Source organism: Gallus gallus, chromosome 1 (genome assembly GCF_016699485.2).
Source record: "Gallus gallus isolate bGalGal1 chromosome 1, bGalGal1.mat.broiler.GRCg7b, whole genome shotgun sequence".
Classification (NCBI taxonomy): Eukaryota; Metazoa; Chordata; class Aves; order Galliformes; family Phasianidae; genus Gallus; species Gallus gallus.
In genome coordinates this window covers 91,462,710-91,481,239 of record NC_052532.1, presented here as the reverse complement: position 1 = coordinate 91,481,239, position 18,530 = coordinate 91,462,710, and the positions used below count along the sequence as shown (strand labels likewise).

The window sequence follows — 18,530 nt, the reverse complement described above, 5'->3', positions numbered from 1 at the left end:
TGTAGCATGTCCAAGAGTTCCACTGTGAGGGATCCAGAACCTTCAGCCACCTTCAGTGGTCTTGGCTACTTACCCTTCTTCTGGATCTAGGTTTCAGCACTAACAGCACCAGCAGGGCTAAGTACATTTTAACACTGTTAGATCTTCTCCTTGAAGTTGTATTCTTTGGTGATGGAAATAATAAAAATAGCCTACTTAAAGGATGGTAGCCTTTTATGTCAACACCAGGACAAAGCATGACTAAAGTCTAGCTTTTCAAGCTAAGAGTAAATACAATGATGAGAAAAGAGTCTATTGAAAACTGGGCCTAATTAGTTCTGGTGCTCACACAGTTGCTTTTTAATACAGTCTAGACAAGCATTTACTGTTAATGCACAGTTTGACCTTAGGATGTGCCAGCTTCTGTAGCATTCTTTTTCTCTTTTAATCCTTACTCTGTCAGTTCTCCAGCTTTTTTTATCCATTCAAAATATTTTCTTCCAGTTATCCTGCTTTGTATCTCTGTTGCTATTCCACATAATCACAAAACCAAGCTTCAGAATTCATCATGGCTGGAGGTAAAACAAAATATTGAAGCAATTCATGTCTACACCACCACCAATACTTCTGGGTTGCGGCATTTGACAATGTAGTCCCTGCTCAAATTAATATCTTCTTTTCTTCCAGCAAACCATGCAACAAAACCACAGCCTTCATATAATATTGTGTGCATTTCCATTACAAAGAGCTTTGCTTAAGGTAAATCCACAAGGAATCCAGTTATTCCCTACTTAACCATCTTGCAGATAGAGATTACAAACTGCTGTTAAAGATCTCTTGTCACCAGGTTTAACAGTGGTTTACTGGATGACTCCAGAACGAAAACATGAATATCTGTTCTTACATTTTGTTTTTTGGGAAAGTAACTATTGGCACCCTCCTCAGGCTTTCAGAAACAGATTGAAAAGAGTCCCCTAATTACACAAGATCAATGCATTTGCAGTAGACCAGAGAACTGATTTGGCTAAATGGATTATACTGCAAGAGCTGCAACAAACTGGTGTGTGCAGGTAGATTTCACTTGCCTAGGCCCATGTTTATTTGCCTTAGTGGAATTCAAACTCCTCACTACTTCAAACAGGGCTTTGTTTCATTAGTTGCATGTTACTTTGGGATCTTCATCCTGGCAAGTTGTTTCAGATTTAACACATGTGGATTTACCTAACTCATGTCCACAGTAAGTCAAGCCACGGGCTAACCACAAAGTTAACAGAATCTTTGCTTCTTCTGGAGGCTTGAAGCCAAATCAGAGCACGAAGTTACTGTCATACTGTTTCTGAGCACAATAAACTCTGCCAGTTAAAAAAAATTAAATTAAATTAAAAAAAAAAAAGAAAAGCGTTCCTCCTACAGTTTCTTTAGTAAACGTGTTTTTCTATTCTTTGTGAGTCATTTTCTTCTCAAATATCTAGCCAGCTTTCAAATCTGCAACCTCTAGTCATCTGAACAGCCCCTAAATATTTACAATAAAAAAGCCACCAGAAGAATCAGAAGACAAGCCAGATAGCCTAGACACACAGCCAGTATGATCAAACTTGTGAGGCGAAAAGCTATTGGGCTACCTAAGCTATGGAGAATGACAGTAATGACATGATCTTGCTGATCACATACGCAAGCTGCCCGGAAGACAAATAGCTATCTGTCATTGAAAACCAAAGCCTATATTTTCCACAAAAAAATAAATTAAAAAAGTTGTACAATGGTAAATTACCTTTTAAAACAAGTTCCACAGTAGCTGACATATAACCTCAAAAAAGGAGAATTCGCAAATTGAGGTTTAGAGAATAAGACCTTGGTCAGTGAATTCTATACCCACAGTAGCTGCGTACATCACTAGGTACGTCTAAAGAAGTCCACCCAAACAACCTACTGGACATTTTGTGACATGAGAAATAGTTTTGATTATTAAAAGTTACTATTACAGGACACTGTAAGGAAGCTTTCCATCTGTTTTTCCAGTGAAAAACATACTGGAAGAAGAACAATACTCAACCTACTTAGTTCTACTACAGATATTTTTTATCTGCAATATAAAAGTTCCATCTGCAAGATGGAGCTAACACCAATGTCTCTCCTATGCAAGGGTTTTCTTATATATCCAAAATACTCCAGGCTTCCCTGTGTGTCAGACCACAGTTCTACACATTATTATTGGATTTCCTCCATTATTTAGCTATCTTCCACATTATCAATCATTATTCAAATCCCATATTAGTCAAATGCTTTTAACATTTACTTGAGCTAAACAAATTAACGTCACTGTTCATGCCCTCAGCCAGCTTCCTCTGAGTTCATGTATTTTTTAGTCTTTAAGAGAATGAAGAAGTACTTCCAGTCGTTATTATGACATTTTGCTTCTGTACTGACGACAAAAAGGTCATCAATTTTAAAATGACTTGTATACCAGCAGAGAACAGAGAAACAGCACTTTTTCTGAAATGCTTTCATGTTGTGATACAAATGATAATTCAGTCACAATAAAGGACCATTGCATAGTGAATAAATGGAATGTTATGCTAAACAAAAAAGAGCACTAATTCTTCTTAAATCACAAGATCTGGTAAATGTATTCCTCATTCACTGAATAATAATGGCTGCATTATATCTTGTTTTAGACATTTGATTCCCATCATTTAAATAAAATGCCCTTTAAACTTCTGGCTGTACACAGAGCTAGATGCTGTTAGGTGTACCACCTATCCACACGTAACACAAAGCTGTGGAGACAGCGACATAATTTTTGAAGGCTATGCTGTACAAACAGGATGGGAATCCCAATTGCTAATGTTCAAAAGAGAAACCATACAGACACATTAGGTAATTTAAATATAAGCATTTCTTTAAAGAAATATGAACTGATTCCATTTAACTTCAATTAACTGAAGGGGTAAACAACTGAAAGTCACTGTGTCAGATAAAGGTAGTGGCAAAAAAAGATACTCTATACCTGCTCATTACATTCAGAAAGAAAATAAATTTAGTGCAAAAGCTAATAGCACAGAGTAAACACTCAGCAACTAAAGCCCTGGGATTTACCTTGAAAGTGAATAATTTGTTTCACAACAAATTTGAAAAAAATCTGTAATGCAGCATACACACATTGCCCATTGTTAGTAATACACCACCTCTGATAGCAGGAATTTATTACATATGTGACTATATTGTCGATGAAGTCTATACCTTTGTTACATGTTTGATTGAACCCACTGTGAGGCTTCTTCGATGATGTTTCACACCTGGAAGATCCCAAAGGTGATCCAGTACAGTCTCTCCTTCTTCTAGTACATATTTCTGACCGTGGAACTTGGGTTTCTCATAGAAAATCCAACTGCAATAATGAAATCATGAACTGAGTTGTGGCTATTTGCTAAGTCTGTCCTTATACAGCACATTCACTGGAAAGCTTATTACTAAGCTGTTTCTATTACACAAATTATCATCTCTTTCTTACATTGTCCTTCAGTAGTCACATTTATTTATGATAGGTAATACTTCATTTATGTGCTTTGAAAGTAAAGTATATAGTTCTTTTCCTCCAGAAGGTAGAGTAACATTAACTTAACATATTACATATATAAAAAATATAATTCAATAACTATGTAAATAAAAAGCCTTCTTTTACTAGAACAAACATGCTAGTTGACATATCAAAGGATGTTCTGTTCAAGTACTACGTAAGGCATAGAACACACATGCACACACACTAATAACGGCATTCAGTGTTTCGGTAGAACGTGAAAGAAATGCAAAACGAAATATGTCTCAAAACTGTATAAACGCTATACACATTACTATGGCCAGAAGTCAAACATACACTGTATGCACCACCAAATAAATTTCAAAGCAACAGCTAATATGGTAATGTCCCCAGCTTTCCAAGGTAAAACTATTACTTCATTTTGAACTACAGTTTTACAAGTGGACAGTTGTAAAATCTACCTTTAAGGCACCCCTGTATCTTTCTGTATCCACAATCTTTTACATGCTACATTACAAGCAGCAGTTGAGTCTCTATGTTGTATGGTCCTTTTGCAACAACTACTGTATAATTAAATTGAACTGCAAAAAAAAAATGTTTTCTTGGCATACACATGCTTCTAGTGACGATTATTGCTTTACTGTCTCAGTACTTGAAGCAAGAAGTCTAAACTTACTTGTGGTTCTATTAGGAACTTTCTGTTTGAAGTTTGTTCCTAGGAGGAACAATATTTTTGTACTGCAGCATGTGAAGCCTTGTTTTATGCTTATTTCACTGGTATGAAGTCTGATTATAAAGAAAGAAAAAGACATTCTTGCAGATCAGATGTGTGTCATAAAGAAACTAAAACACAAGAAAAAAAAAAACACACGCAAAGAAAAGATTCTGTTTAAATATGACCTGTACTTCTTACCATCCTCTAATTATCCTAAGTAATGCTCCAATGGGAAAGATCCAGGATGTGGCATCTAGCACATCAGAATGAATTTCTTGTTTACTTTTGTCACCATGAATATCATAAATAATAATCTGAAACAACACACAGCACATATGAATGAAGGCCCATTTTAAAATACAGCACAGACAGTTAATTTTTTGCATGGAATAAAACCACTCATTTTGTGCCCATTGTTTTAAGAGGCACTCTATAGAAATAAAACAGCAGTACCAGACAAGGAAATATAGTAAGATTACTAGTTACAGTATTTTTACCATACAATCTTATTATTAGCACATGCAAGCAGATGTTACATTAAAATACAGAAAGCTAGAATAATGTCAGACACTTCCCATTTAAAAATAACTGGTATAACAAATTGTTCTGTATATCGTATTGAACCATGTAACATACAAATTCTACTTACCTTTCCTGGTCTTGGATTGTATGTGAGACTTGCCCTGTCAACGAGATTCTGAAATTAAAAATACATGAAAAACAACTATAAATATCCACATTAGCACAAAGCATAGAAAGCACAGAAAGATGGCATGTCTTAACAGTGGCAACACCAAATCAGACCCTAACACAAAATGAAGCATTCCCAACACCAGAAGACCTATTTCTCCAGTTGCACATTTATGTAGACTTTTCAATTTCTAAACATTTCCTTTAATGTTTCCACGCCTCCATCTACATTGCTTTAAAGACACTTAAAAAGGAACGCTAATAAGAAGCAGCAGCTATATTACTTGTTAACCAAGATACAATTTATGTAAGATTTTGCAATGAAAGAATCAAATAATCCCATAAGCAGATAATTATATTTTTTTGAAAATACAGCTCTACTAATCTTAAAAGTGGATGAAGTGAAAGAACAACGTTCATACAAAAGTCAGTGTAATTATTTTCAGATTGAAATGTCCTCACACGGTGAAGCCTGCTTCCTATTTTACAGACTTGCCATTAGGTATACTTTTTCATTATATTTTCTGTTCATATCTTCTCTTTTACAATTAGAAGCTGCTTTCATCTATCTTTCATCTGTGTGAACAAAAAAAATATTATATTTTTTCAATTATTCTATCAGAAGACTTTTTTTTTTTTTTTTTTAACCTACAACCTTAAACACTCTAATTAACCCAGGATGGGGAGGGGCTGAAAACAGATGTGGCAAAACAGAAATTTTGAACTGGGGCTAACCATTTTGGTTATTAATGTTAATTGACATGACATCTTACCACTGGCAATTCTCCCAGTTTGGGCATGACATGATCTTGGGACCAACGAATCTTTGGCTGCAATATATCCTGGAGAATGTTTCCAAATCTTGTTCCCTTCTCAGAAGAGTAATTGTTGGCAGATCTCAAGTACTGGTAATACGCACTGGTAGGAGGATACTTTAGAGTAGTATCAGCTTTCTGCAAAACTGTGTTGCAGTATGTTTGCCCAAGAGAAGTCTCATCTTGAAACTGTCCCGTTTGCTCCTTAGAGCCAAGTTGCTCTTTTGAAAGAAAAGGTGATTGTTCAGGTAATGGATATATATTTTGGTCATTTGACAGAGCGGCTGCTGTTAGATTCCTTGTCCAGTGACTGGAAAGACATTCTTCTTCTCCTCTCTCAACATCAAGCACCTTTCCTTCATACGATGACTCTTCTTCGTCCTCATCCTCCATTCCCTCCTCGTTTTCCTCTTTACTGAACTGAGTAGTCAACTGTAGGCGCTCAGAAACTGACTGGAGAAGGGACAGCACAGAAGTATGGTCAAAGTTATCTTTAGATACTCCATTAGGATGGCCTTCTGGTGACATGTCTGCAGACAGCAAGTCTTCATGGGAGCTGTCATCCTCATATATTGGAGACAAAGACAAAGGATATACTCTATAGCGTTTGGCCTCCACACAAAGAAATGACTCCGAGCTATTGCCCTCTGTGGCTTTATTCAAATTGTTATTCTTTCCATAAAAACAGGTGGGGTCATTTTTATTTTTTGGTCTTTCACACATTAGAAAACCTACACTATCCAAAGGCAGATCAGAAGAAGAGTCATCACCAGTAGAGACAGATTTGTTCTCAGTTTGAAGGGCACCTTCATAAACGATTGTAAAAGAACTGTTTTCCCGCTGCTCAATTAGTGGAGAAAAGCCTAAAAGATCAGCCGATTCCTTCATGTCATTGGTGCAGTCCAGACCATTTTCTTCAAGGTGATTATATCTCTGCAAATCTGAATCCTTCATTTCCACCTCTTTCAGGTTCTCTTTATTTTGGGCATAAACTGAGTTGAAGTAGTTTTTCCCTTCACTGTGCTCTTCAGTGACAGGCAATTCAGAGTCAATGAACTGTGTATTTAACTCAATATTGACAAGTGCCGTCTCACTTGTCCTCTTTGCTACTTCCTCTTTACTCTCCCCTACCTTTGAATCTTCTAGGGCTGCTATTACTTGTGAAAGCGTTTCTGCAGCCTCTCTTCCACTGTGTTCATCGAGATTACCCTCTGCACTGCTTTCCGCAGAACCCCGAGGACTCCTTTTGACTTTGTATTCACTTAGTGTGCTGATACTTTCTTCATCAGGCATAAAAGAAGACAAATTAACATTTACAGATGGCAGCAACATGAGCTCTGGCGTATCTGTATTACTGCATGAATCATTTAACTGCAATGGCAGAGATATTTCTTCAGTAACAGCTGCATCTCTATTTATTAAATGTAAAGACACATCAGATTTTCTACTAGTTGCTGATAATCCAGCTTTACCGCACGTCTCTGCTGCAGCCAGATGCTCACACACCTTTTTATCACATTCCTCTTTTGCTAGGATCATAGGGGTTGATTCCGGCCTCACTGAACTACCAGTAGATAGAAATCCATTTGTTTGACATGCAATTGCATTATTTGGTACATCTTCATCTCTTTGGAGCCAATCTATGCTGTTATCCATACTATTTGGAAGCAAAGGAGGACCTGAGCAAACTGCCTTTTCACAGTTTATACTTATATTCTGAGTTTCTGCCTTCCCTGCTGGTTCTCTGATTAGTTCCTGTGTTTCGGAAGACAAATTACCATCCAGGTTTAAAATCTCTGGGTTTTCAGCCATAGGTTTACGCTCAATCTTTTCAGAATGCTTTTCACTCTCCCTGCCTTGCCACTGATTGGATGTCAGTTTTTGTTTGGCAGAGTTAATAACTTCATCAATTATTTCTCTTGCTTTTAATGCCAGTACACTATGTAGGTCAGTTTTAGCAGGGATGTAAGATGGTATCGTTTCATCTTGATTATTTGTACCACACATTTCATTTCCTGTGAATGAAAACGAGCCTCCTCTACTGCTCTCATTAAAATGCTTTAATGAATGCACAGCTGACTGGATTTCTTCTGCTTCCAGCTGCAAAGTTTTCTGATCATTTAGAATATCTTTATTTACTAAACTGTCCTTTCTCCCACAGACTTGGCAGACACCAACAGCTTGTTTTGCTATTATTTCCTCTATAGCCAAGTGTAAAACTGAATCCACTATTTCCTCAGCTTTCTTAAACAAAAGAGAAGTATCTTGCAAGTCAGTGCAATCTTGTCCCACCCCGTTAGTACTCTTCCATATTTTCTCAAAATAGAGATCATTTGATTCTGTAGCTGCAGCAGCTGTTTGTTCACCTTTTTCAGAAAGAGCTTCTGACATACCAGCAGTCTCGTTACAAAGATTCACCTGTTGCACAGCATTTTTGCACACCTCAGTACACTCTGAATTGGATGCCCTTTTCCAAGGACAGACAGGTGATGGCATTGCCTCTGCCAAGACACTGTCACCAGCCTGCTGTGCAGAGGATAGTTCCTCTGCCTCAACACCAACCCTATGACCAGAGGAGCTACAGTTCTCTTGTGCAGTGCCTGATGTTTCCAAGGCAGAAATAGAAAGGTTTGAGCCTTCTTTAGATTCCTGAGTAGGTGAAGGGGGCCTGGCGCTGCAAAAATCCTGCACATCTACTTCAGAAGTAAAATGATGGAGCTCAGCTGGAGTAAACTCAGGTTCCAGAGAAATGGGTGGGCATGAAGCTCTCAGGTCTTCTGAGCAACGTGGTGTCTCGGTCATTCTGTCCTCAGGGATTATTCTATTAGAGTCAGCAGTCAGAAAAACACAGCTGTCCTGCTTGGAAGCAGCAGACCATCTAGCAACCTGACCATTTTCAGAGTTAGTGGCAAGAGAAGGCACTTTTCCTTGGTTATCAGATGAAGAATAAAGTACTGTGGATGATATCCCATGCTTATTATTGCTTTCAACTTTGGAAGAAATATTAATATGTCTACTTTCACAACTAGGTGGAGATGCAGAAATGATGTCTACATCAATGTCTTTTTCACAGATGGTAGAGAAATGGTCAGTCAAAGGTTTACCTTCGCATCTCAGGGCAGAATAAGAAACTTCCAGATTTTTTTCTTGTGATTTAGAAATGTGAGGGGAAAGTTCAGAAATACAATTCTTAGATTCAAAAGGAGTAAGAGCCATCTCATTCATACCAGCCTCACTGATTTTAGAAGCAGCAGGTGTAGGATCATCTGTCCTTTCAGTGCTGTCTAAAGGGAAAGGTGAAGACTTTGATGTGTTATCTTCTGCAAGTGTAACTAATGTTTTTTTAGGAATGTCTTGCACAGTTTTATGGGAAACAGTACCATGAGTAGGAATGGAATTTTCTGAGAGGCTCATATCTACAGTCTCAAAGGATTTGCTCTTTTCATATTCAAGATCAGGAGTAGAAACAGCGTCTCTCTTATCTTTTGAGCCAACTCCTCTTTTCACTATAGTTTTACTTACAGATTTGCAATCAGGATGAAGAGAAGCTGAGTAACAGTCACCCGTTTCAAATGAAGACTCAAAACTAACAGAGAGAGTTGCTGTCAGCTCATCTAAGTTAGATTTCACATTGTCACATTCACGTGTGCGTGATACATCAGCAAAGCTTTCCACTGCAACCTCTGACAAAACCTTCATTTTTTCCAGACAAGATAAACCAGGCTGTGGTGTGGCAGTATCCTTAGAGTTTTCCACAAGGTTTAATTGATGCTCATTTTGTATATGCATTGGTTTCCCTAACTCATTCAGTTCTTCATTACAAGTCACCTGGTCCACAACTGTGTCGTTATCATTTTTAACAGCTAACTTTGAAGCAGTCAGATTACCTGTGGCTATGCACTCTTCTCCTCTGGACTCCACGCTGAGCGAGGTGCATGTCTGTTTCTTAAAAGGTGAAAGAACAGTAGCAAGAAAATTCTGTGGATTTTGCTCTTTTTCTGCAGCTGCCACAATTTTCTGTGCATCACTTTTTCTTGGATCACTGTCTTTATTTGCACTGCCTTTGTGCTCATCTGCTTGCTGCTGGAACGTAGTATTGGAATGATGCATCTGTACATTTGATGTTAGCTCTGAGTGGTTATTCATTTGATGACTACAGCAATATTCTCCCTTGCTCAACTGGGGTTCTTTGTTAACTGTGTCATTTGATCTGAGTGACTGCAAACAGCCATCCTGCATTTTTTCTGTGGACTCCTGATAGGATTGATCACTACAGTGAGTTTCTTTTTCACAGTTAGAAGTGGCCTTTTTGTCCATTTGAAATGGAGCTTCTGCTTCTCCCAGCTCTTTTCCAAACAAACTGTCCACAGCACTAAGGGCACTGGTAATCTGATGAGTGGAACTGGTTGGGATCTCACTGTTTCTACTAGATGACAATAATGAATCTTGTGAATATGTCCTCTTAACTTTGTTTGCTTCTAAAGCTGGTGTATGTTCTAAGTCTACTCCACTAGATGAGCCAGTAGATGAAGCTGAGGCATTTGGCATTATTTCATGTTTATTGCTACCCAAGTAATGTTGAGTTTCACCAGATTTTTTCAATTCCATTTTTACTGTAGAAGAATTTACTATGACATCATCTTCATGATCTTTATTCTCATCTTCTCCATTTTCCTTTGTCAAGTGTTCTGATTTTGGAGAGACAACTGTTTGGATTTCCCCATTCTCCTTGATCACTGAAGCATTTTTGTTCTCAGTATTTTCCTCTCCTTTTTCAGTCATTTCTGATTGACTTTTCAGTAGCTGCCTAATCCTTGCAGAACCTCGATATGTTGCATAAGTGACTGCAGGTGCTTGTGGTTTCCGCTGTATCTGCCTGTAACAACGAGCATTATCATCAGCATAAGACAGAACACGTAAATAGTTATTGTGATAGTAACAATGATTAACACAAACTGTAAATGACATACATTACCATTTTCCTTCAAAGGCTAAGACAAACTGTAGACTGCACACAATACTACCTTCCTCCTTTTTCTTCTCCTCCTAAACATGGATTTCTGTGACAAATGATACATGCTATCTTTTACCATAAAAAGCCAACTTAAACTATAAAGGACTAGATGTTGCTATAAAAAACTCCCATCATCTGCATTCTAATGAATAATGGATTTCTTATTTAAAAAGCCACTATAGGTCAACATTTGTAATGACATAAAGAAGCATACTTTTGTGAAGATACCCCACTAAAACAGGCCTGTACTTAAATACTGATTACTTGTTACCACAGGGTAATAAGGAAAGAGAGTAAAAGCAGATCAGGTTAGAATGAGAACTGCTTAAATGCTAGAAGAAATAGCAACACGAGAAGCCTAGATATGTGACAAGAAATTGGTAGATCCAGCCATTTATCAGCTTCACGTTAAATAGCAACCAAACAACTCCTCTGCCCTGCCCTGCTCCCCCTGGAAAAGCAAACAAACAAAACCCCAAAACCCCCAATGCAAAAACTGACAAGAAAAATCACCATGGAAAAAATGTGATCCTGATCTTCCCCTGCCCTCTCTGATATTCTAAGGATAAATTCAGAGCCTGTCACTATCAATTTTCTGAAGAAGCTTCTGTAGAACAGTCTGAAGAACATTTTTCTTCGTTCTTAAAATTAACCAACATAAATGCTCACCTTCCTAATGCTTCTCTCCTTCTCCTTTTTTTTTTTTTGTTGTCTAAAGAATTTTTGCAAAAATAGGGCAGTGATTATACATATGTGAACATCAACTCTTCTCCTTAGAACAAAGCAGACACTCAAACTGCGCTTAAATTCTATTTTGCCCACTTACCCAGTCTGAAACCTATGTCTGCTTAGATTCTGGCTGGAAGTGGCAGCTAACCTACCTAGGAAACTGTCACACTCTTCTGAAGAGTCTCTTGAATAAAAGAGTTTGCTAAGATTTTGATTTCTAATATGAAAGCATTGCAATAGCCAAAAGGTTTAGTCTCAGGGACCTATTTCTATATTAATTGTACTTTTAACTTAGCACTGTTAGAATTACAGGCAAAAACCCCTCTTTGTGGGGCATTTGGACATGCAAAGCGTACAAGTGAACTAAAAGTAAACTAAATTATTTGTATGCATAAGCATTAAAACAGATATATAAATGCCCATGTATATGCAAGACTTACGTGCCAGGTGTGTTTATGCTAATGCCAAAAATACCTGAATATGGGAATTTAGATGCGGTGAGAACTGGAAAATGGAATTTTTATTGAGGATTAAATACATTGTAACTGGCGAGGAAGGCTACAGCAGAATCTCAATATAGGGTTTACAGGAAAGTAATATATAAACACCATGTCTCCCAAGCATTTGCAAAGCCAGATGCATTTCATCTTCTATACTACTAGTTTAGTTTCCACAGATTCCAATAGTGGCAGCTGCTAGACATCAGGCACACCAATTAAGTTACTATTTTCAGCACCTCTTAAAAGAAGCACATATATTTCTGCTTGTAAGAAAAAGAAAAACACAATTGGAGGAAGAGTAGTAGAGAAAAAAAATGATTTAAGTCTTTCTGGTTTCCTTAAAAAAAAAAAAGTTACATTTTTTCCCACATTCTCATATTAGAAAAATATTTTCCAATGCTCTAGATATCCTAAAAATCTCAGAGGAGGGAATTGCTGAGCTCTATAGTACACCCTATTTACTCAGCATGAGCCATACTAAAAATGAGTCTGTAGAACGTGTAAGAACTGATCACGTCATGCAGAATTAACCTTACTGGTGATTCTCTCCCATCTCAGTTAAGGCACAGCGAAGTAAAAATGTTTTACATAACCACTGGTAAGCTTATAAAAAATCCAATCATCAGTTCTACCATACTTTGGGTCCATCTCAAATATAAAAGTCAGTCTACAGCAGACAACGTTTCTTTTAAGAAAACAGAACGCAGGCTTGCACCAATTCGCCAAACAAATTCTACCAATTCTTTGAGGGGAAAACTGTAAAATGTCTTCAAAGCGAGCTTCTTCAATGGTATTGCACGGTACTCAACACTCATTTCCACCACAAATAAAGCACTTTTTTGAATAAACTGCTCAATGACAATTAACTTTTACTGCATGTCTCTTACTCTGCAGGTGGTTTTTTTTTTTTGCCTAATACATAGTGGGATGAATTCAGAGTTTATCGATAAACGTGCGGTAATTAACTAGTGCTTTGACACAAACCTAAACAATACCTATTTGTTCCCCCCATCCAACCTTGCCTTCAAATTTCAGCCATGAAATCTGTTAAACTGTTAAACTGAAAGCATCCAGAAACTGGATGAACAGCTTAATTTTAGACAAGACTATAGATGGACAAAATGGAGAACCTGGCGTGGAGGGGTACTACATTTACAACAACTCAAACTACAGACCCCAGCTAGGATTTCCACCGTTTCTTACACATAATAGGTCAGGCAAAATAAATACATGCAGAACTTCCTTCTTGCCTATCATATGCTTTTTATCATTTCTCCTAACTTTGTTTCCTTTTGTCTTCTGAGGGAATTTTGCACTCTGGTTGACTGATTTGTAGTCAAAATCAGAGCAAGACTCAGAGCAACATGCTATATAGAGCTCTGTGCACAAACCCAATCCTGACAAGTAGTTACACCATTTCATCCTGTGCAGCCTCATGCTAAGGTTGGCCTCTGCCAGTATCTCTTAATTTACATCTCTGCATTCCTGCAGGCTTGTCTCTTCCAAAAGTTTCTGCACTGCATGCTGTTTTAGACAGGAACTAACCCCTCCAACACAGACATGGCAACTTTGGGATCTCTGACCTTTGATCAAGGATTTGATTCTCAGTGTACTGTAACAATTTTGTCAATGGACCTTTTATTCCTACCACATTCATTTTTAGAGCAAGTAGAAGCGTTTGCAATCCAAATGTTCCCATGCAACAAGACGTTTAAAAAATGAAAACCTATGCTCCTCTGCGGTAGTTGCAACTCAGATGGCTGACTCTAAATCTTGCTTTAAGTCTTATGAAACACATTAAGAAGCAGGCGCTGTCATGCAAAATCTTTTAAAAATGTCACTAGAGACTTGTTTCACAGACATTTAAAGCAACAATTCATTTCTGATCCTCAAAAGAGCATGGCATTTCAGAACTTACCTTAAAAACTCTTGGCAATTTTTTTTTTTAATTCATATGAGGATAACAGATGAAAGCCCGATTACACACAGAACCTAATGTGTAATTCTGTCACACATTTCAAATGCTGGGAGATTCCTTCTTTCTCTTCTGTATAGAAAGCTATTCAATTCCCTATAATGCCTATTTCACAAGAGACTGTTTGACAGCAACAAGAGAACATGTCAACATGAGTTACGTTAAATTTGTCATAAGTAGGTGCTTGTAGAGATATCTTCTATTCTGGAAGAGAAACAAAAAGTTCAAAGGGGGCTAACTCAAAGAAGGGAGGGGTACCTCTTCTGACACATCTTGTATGATAGACAGTTTGTGTAACTTGCTCCAGAAGCAGCTTTAGTTATAAAACAAGCTTGTTAGTTCTGAAGCCTGGAAGCAGGAAGAATCCGATTACTCCGACTGCCTCATCTCAGTGCATTTATAGAGACTACATTTTTCCATTCTTTTTTTTTTTTTTCAAGTGTACATCACCAAGTTGGTGACCTCCGATATTTGTACATTTAATACAACAGAAGGGAGGTACCCCCAGATTATTTTCAAGAAGCGCCAGGGAGATCATGTAGTATGATATAGCTCTATATGAATACAGCACCTCAGATCCCCAGGCAGCACAGACTCATTTGCACTTTGGGGCATCCATGCTAGAAAACCCTTGCAACTAGCCCCATGGCTGAGCTTCGGGCTCATCAGCTCATGCTCAGCAGTGTTCATGTGCAAGTGTACTGCTGGCTGGCCTGTTTCTGCAGCACATACTCTTGGCTGTCTCCCAAGACAGGCAACAGCCTTTTTTTCCCCTTCCATACCTCACTCTTCCAGATATGTCCTCTCCAGTCCAGCTGTCTCCTACCTTTTCAACGCTTAGACGCACATGTTTTCCCTAATGTCCTTTCACAGACCCCCTCAGAAGTAGCTCCCACACCAGAAAGGTCTTCTGACTACAGGCTGAAAACGACTGCTCTACATCAGTATGCCTCCTGTGGTTCCCATCTACTCCTCCCTAATTATTTTACAATTATGCCATTGTTTATTTTATTTTTTTCCACTTTGTATTTCTTCTACTGCTTACTTAACTGGCAGCTTTTTAAAAATTACATTAAGGCCTTCTGTCTGGAAATAATTATCTCAAAAGACACTCTGAAAAACCTTCTGGTTGACTCCAACTTATTTAGCTAGTTGGCTTCTACAGTCATGTCAGATCTTCAGAAATGGAAAAAATAAATGTCTTATTGAAAAAAAGTCACTGAGAACTAACTGAAAATTTGCCGTATACAACTTAGATCAACAAACATTATTTTTTAGCTGGAGGCTATAGCTTCATGATTTAAATCTTAAGTTTAAAATACCTAGTATCCTGAGACTTCATATTTGTATATTCTAAGCGGTCGAAAGTTTAATTTGAACAAAGTCATCTGCACACAGTTGATTTTGCAGGAAGTTTCAAAGCTAATGTTCCATAAGGACAATTAAGAGTCAAAGACAATCTTAATAAAAACAAATGCTGTCTCTGTGACCTTGGAATGTTTTCCCTTTCCCTGGTTTTTCACAGTACTGTATCTTGATTATCTTCTACATCTGGGAAAGTAACTAGCAGCCTGAAAGAAGAAAGAACAGATGAAGGCTTACCCAACATCAGCAGCTGCAAGACCAACATCACAGCATGAATAGTCTGGGATCACTGCTCTCTTTCCCCAGTACCTGGCAGCAGCAGACCTTCCTGCCCCTTAGCTGGGGGAAGTATGTATGTGTATACACCTGTGCCAACTTTACACCCAACATGCCTCATGTAGCTCAGCCAGCTCTCTCTTGCCTCCCCTATGCCAGGAATTCAGATATTCAGGTGCTCAAGATCTGCTTTTCCTGGGGAGCAGGATGCTGGGATGAGAACGTCTCCAGGCATAGAAGTGCAAGAGAGGCTAGGAAGTACCATGGGAGACCATCTAATTCCATACCCACTCTGAGCAATAAGATCAAGGTGAGGTGTCTCTAAGGATGTCTTTGGGATAGGAACCCTGTGCGCATACACCCGGGCATGTGATCTGCCTCACTTTGAAAACTATTTCCCAGTATCAGAGTATCCCAAATTCCTGTTGCCTCTCCTTCCAGCAGTGTGTGTCTCTGGGATAGGTTTGCCTCCATCTCCTCCAAGGCTCCCTACAAGACAGCTGAGGACAGCAATAAGATACCCCCCTAAGGCTCCTTGTCCTAATGTTGAAGAAAGTCAGTCCTCCTAGCCTCTTCTTATGCAAGAGTGTTGCTTTAGATGTGTTATGGAAACAAGATTTTGACTGCAGGATGCTTGACACAAAGAGATTATTCTTTCCTTTCATGTACACTGATGCTAACATGAGACAGGCAGAAGTTACAATGGCAGATGATGCAAGAAACTGCCTCTGAATATCAGGTAGGTTTGGGGCTTGCTCTTGAAGAGGCCACCAAAGGGGACTTTATATTCTCACAGTCCACCTGCCTCCTTAAAGAAGGAACCCAGCAATAATGTTCTTCTGGTGCTACTTGTCACCCCAGCAACCATGAAAAGCAAGATGTGAAGAAAAAGTTCTCATTGAGAAATGAAGACCCAGGAAGCCTGGACAATTCCACTGCAGGTACAAAGAACACCTGAAATTGAAAACAGTACGGTAAAATTTCTAAGAAACAGTCACTATTAATTGTGTAATGTGTTCCACAGTCGAATAACCCACTTGTAACAGGTTGCTGAACCCCAGCACAGTCCTTATCATCGCAGGCTGTGTGTTCAGCCACAAAGACTTTAGCTCTCATTGAAATGTGAGTCCGTGGGTACTACATAGGTAGTATGCTAGTATAGGTAGGTATGTAGCTGTATGAACAACGTAGGTATATTCTAATACAAGTGATTAACATGGCAGTTTTTTTCTTCCTTTTGCAGCAGTCACCCAACAAATGCTTTCAAAACTGGACAGACACTGTTACACTGTGCACACACTTGTGGTTTAAGATATTTAGGTCCTGTATTTAAAACAAGTATTGGGTAGACAATTACAGAGGAGCAGGACATGGCTCTGGTCACAAGATGGATTCGATTTCAGCAAATGCCATGCTAGCTTCCCAACTCTTCTATGTTATTCCTCAGGAGTTACCTGGTGAGACCATTGCTTGTAATCCATTGATTTACTTCTGACCCTGTGCCAAAGATGACTATGGAGAAAGATGAATGTTGCTACTTGCTCACCGAAGCAAAACCACAATATACAATCAATCAGACAAACTGATGCCTGTGTTTCTGGATCACTATAAGACTGCTTCTGACCAGTAATACAATGGTGAATGACAAGCTCTGAAAGAGACATGTTAACCACATTTATCCAGAGGATTTTACAATCTGCTTTTCTAGCAGAGCAAAATAAAAGGACAGCCTTTTTGACAGTATTAAAATGGGAAATACTACGCAATTAATGAGCAAGCAGCTGTTTTTCTAGACTTCAAATATATATAAAAAAAAAAAACAAAACACCCCTCACAAAATTCAACAATGTATAACCTAAAAGATCACTTGGTTTCAAACTCCTCACTTCTCAAGACTACCTCTCCTTCTGGATGAAATACCTTGCAATACTGTAGCTAAACTATTACAAGAACTTGGCTCCTGGTAGGGTGCAAAGTGTAAACGCAAACTGAGCATTGCTTTGGAAATCAACCCCTCTCATCTTCTACTCGCTGTTAGGAAATCCTTGCAGTTGTGGGTGGAGAGTTCTTACTCGCTTCCATGTCCGCAAGGATCACAACAGAAGGGAAAAGTTAGCATCGTAAATACATTGTTAAATTTGAGTATTACAGTCTTAACTAGTGGTCAGGGTTTTACAATAAAAACATCTAGAGTTTTCAACAACTTTGATTTTCATCTCATCAATCACGTTCAGCAATGCAATAAAGCTTCTTGCTGAACTCCAAAACAAGCCATGCAATTTCACAAGTAATACTGTTAATTTCACTATAAATAACATCCACTAACTGTTACTGGATGTTACAAGAAAATTTAAAAAATTGTACGAGAAGATAAGCAAATGGCAAGCAGTCAACAGAAAAGATCTGGGTCATCACTCACGTAATCTTTTGCCTTTTTTTTCCCCCAATGGGAAAAAGAAAAGGAAATTGTTTGAGTTATGTTCTCAGTATCCTGTAAGGTGTACCGCTGATTACCACAACAGGCATTCCTAAGAATCTGGTAGGTATGTGATGCAAGAAGGCCATTTTCAGGAGTCTTAGGGAAACAGTTTCAATTCTGAAGCCAAATTGTTGCTTCACAGTTAAAGGCAAGAAATATAGTGGGGTAAAAACATGTTTTGTGTTTGTCGCTTATGTTATGAAACTTTGAACTCTCCCATAGAGACTTTCAGTGGTGAAAAACTAAGTGAAGTGCATTCCCGCTGTTTCATTGGTTTTACTTCTAAGTATTCTTTCATCAATTAAAGGTTGTTTTTTAACTTCATTAGAAAGGACTGTAAAGTCTAAAACCAAACACAAACTTTCCACTTTTATACTTTGTATTCACCCACTGAGGACTATTAAGATTTTTCCACATGTAGCAGTCAATATGTTGTCTTTTATTTCCCACTTACA

The 18,530-nt window shown here is 38.2% G+C and overlaps 1 protein-coding gene across 4 annotated transcripts in view; it reads right to left on the bottom strand.

Moving 5' to 3' along the window:
• CRYBG3 (crystallin beta-gamma domain containing 3) overlaps positions 1-18,530 on the bottom strand; it is a 92,401-nt gene that overhangs the window by 41,665 nt on the left and 32,206 nt on the right. For all 4 annotated transcript variants that reach the window (XM_046912683.1, XM_025144510.3, XM_046912684.1 and 1 more), the window contains 4 exons: positions 5,696-10,613; positions 4,882-4,929; positions 4,431-4,546; positions 3,220-3,367 (listed from right to left, as the gene is read on the bottom strand). In XM_046912683.1, coding sequence (XP_046768639.1) covers positions 3,220-3,367; positions 4,431-4,546; positions 4,882-4,929; positions 5,696-10,613 — 5,230 coding nt within the window. The remainder of the gene's footprint in view (positions 1-3,219; positions 3,368-4,430; positions 4,547-4,881; positions 4,930-5,695; positions 10,614-18,530) is intronic.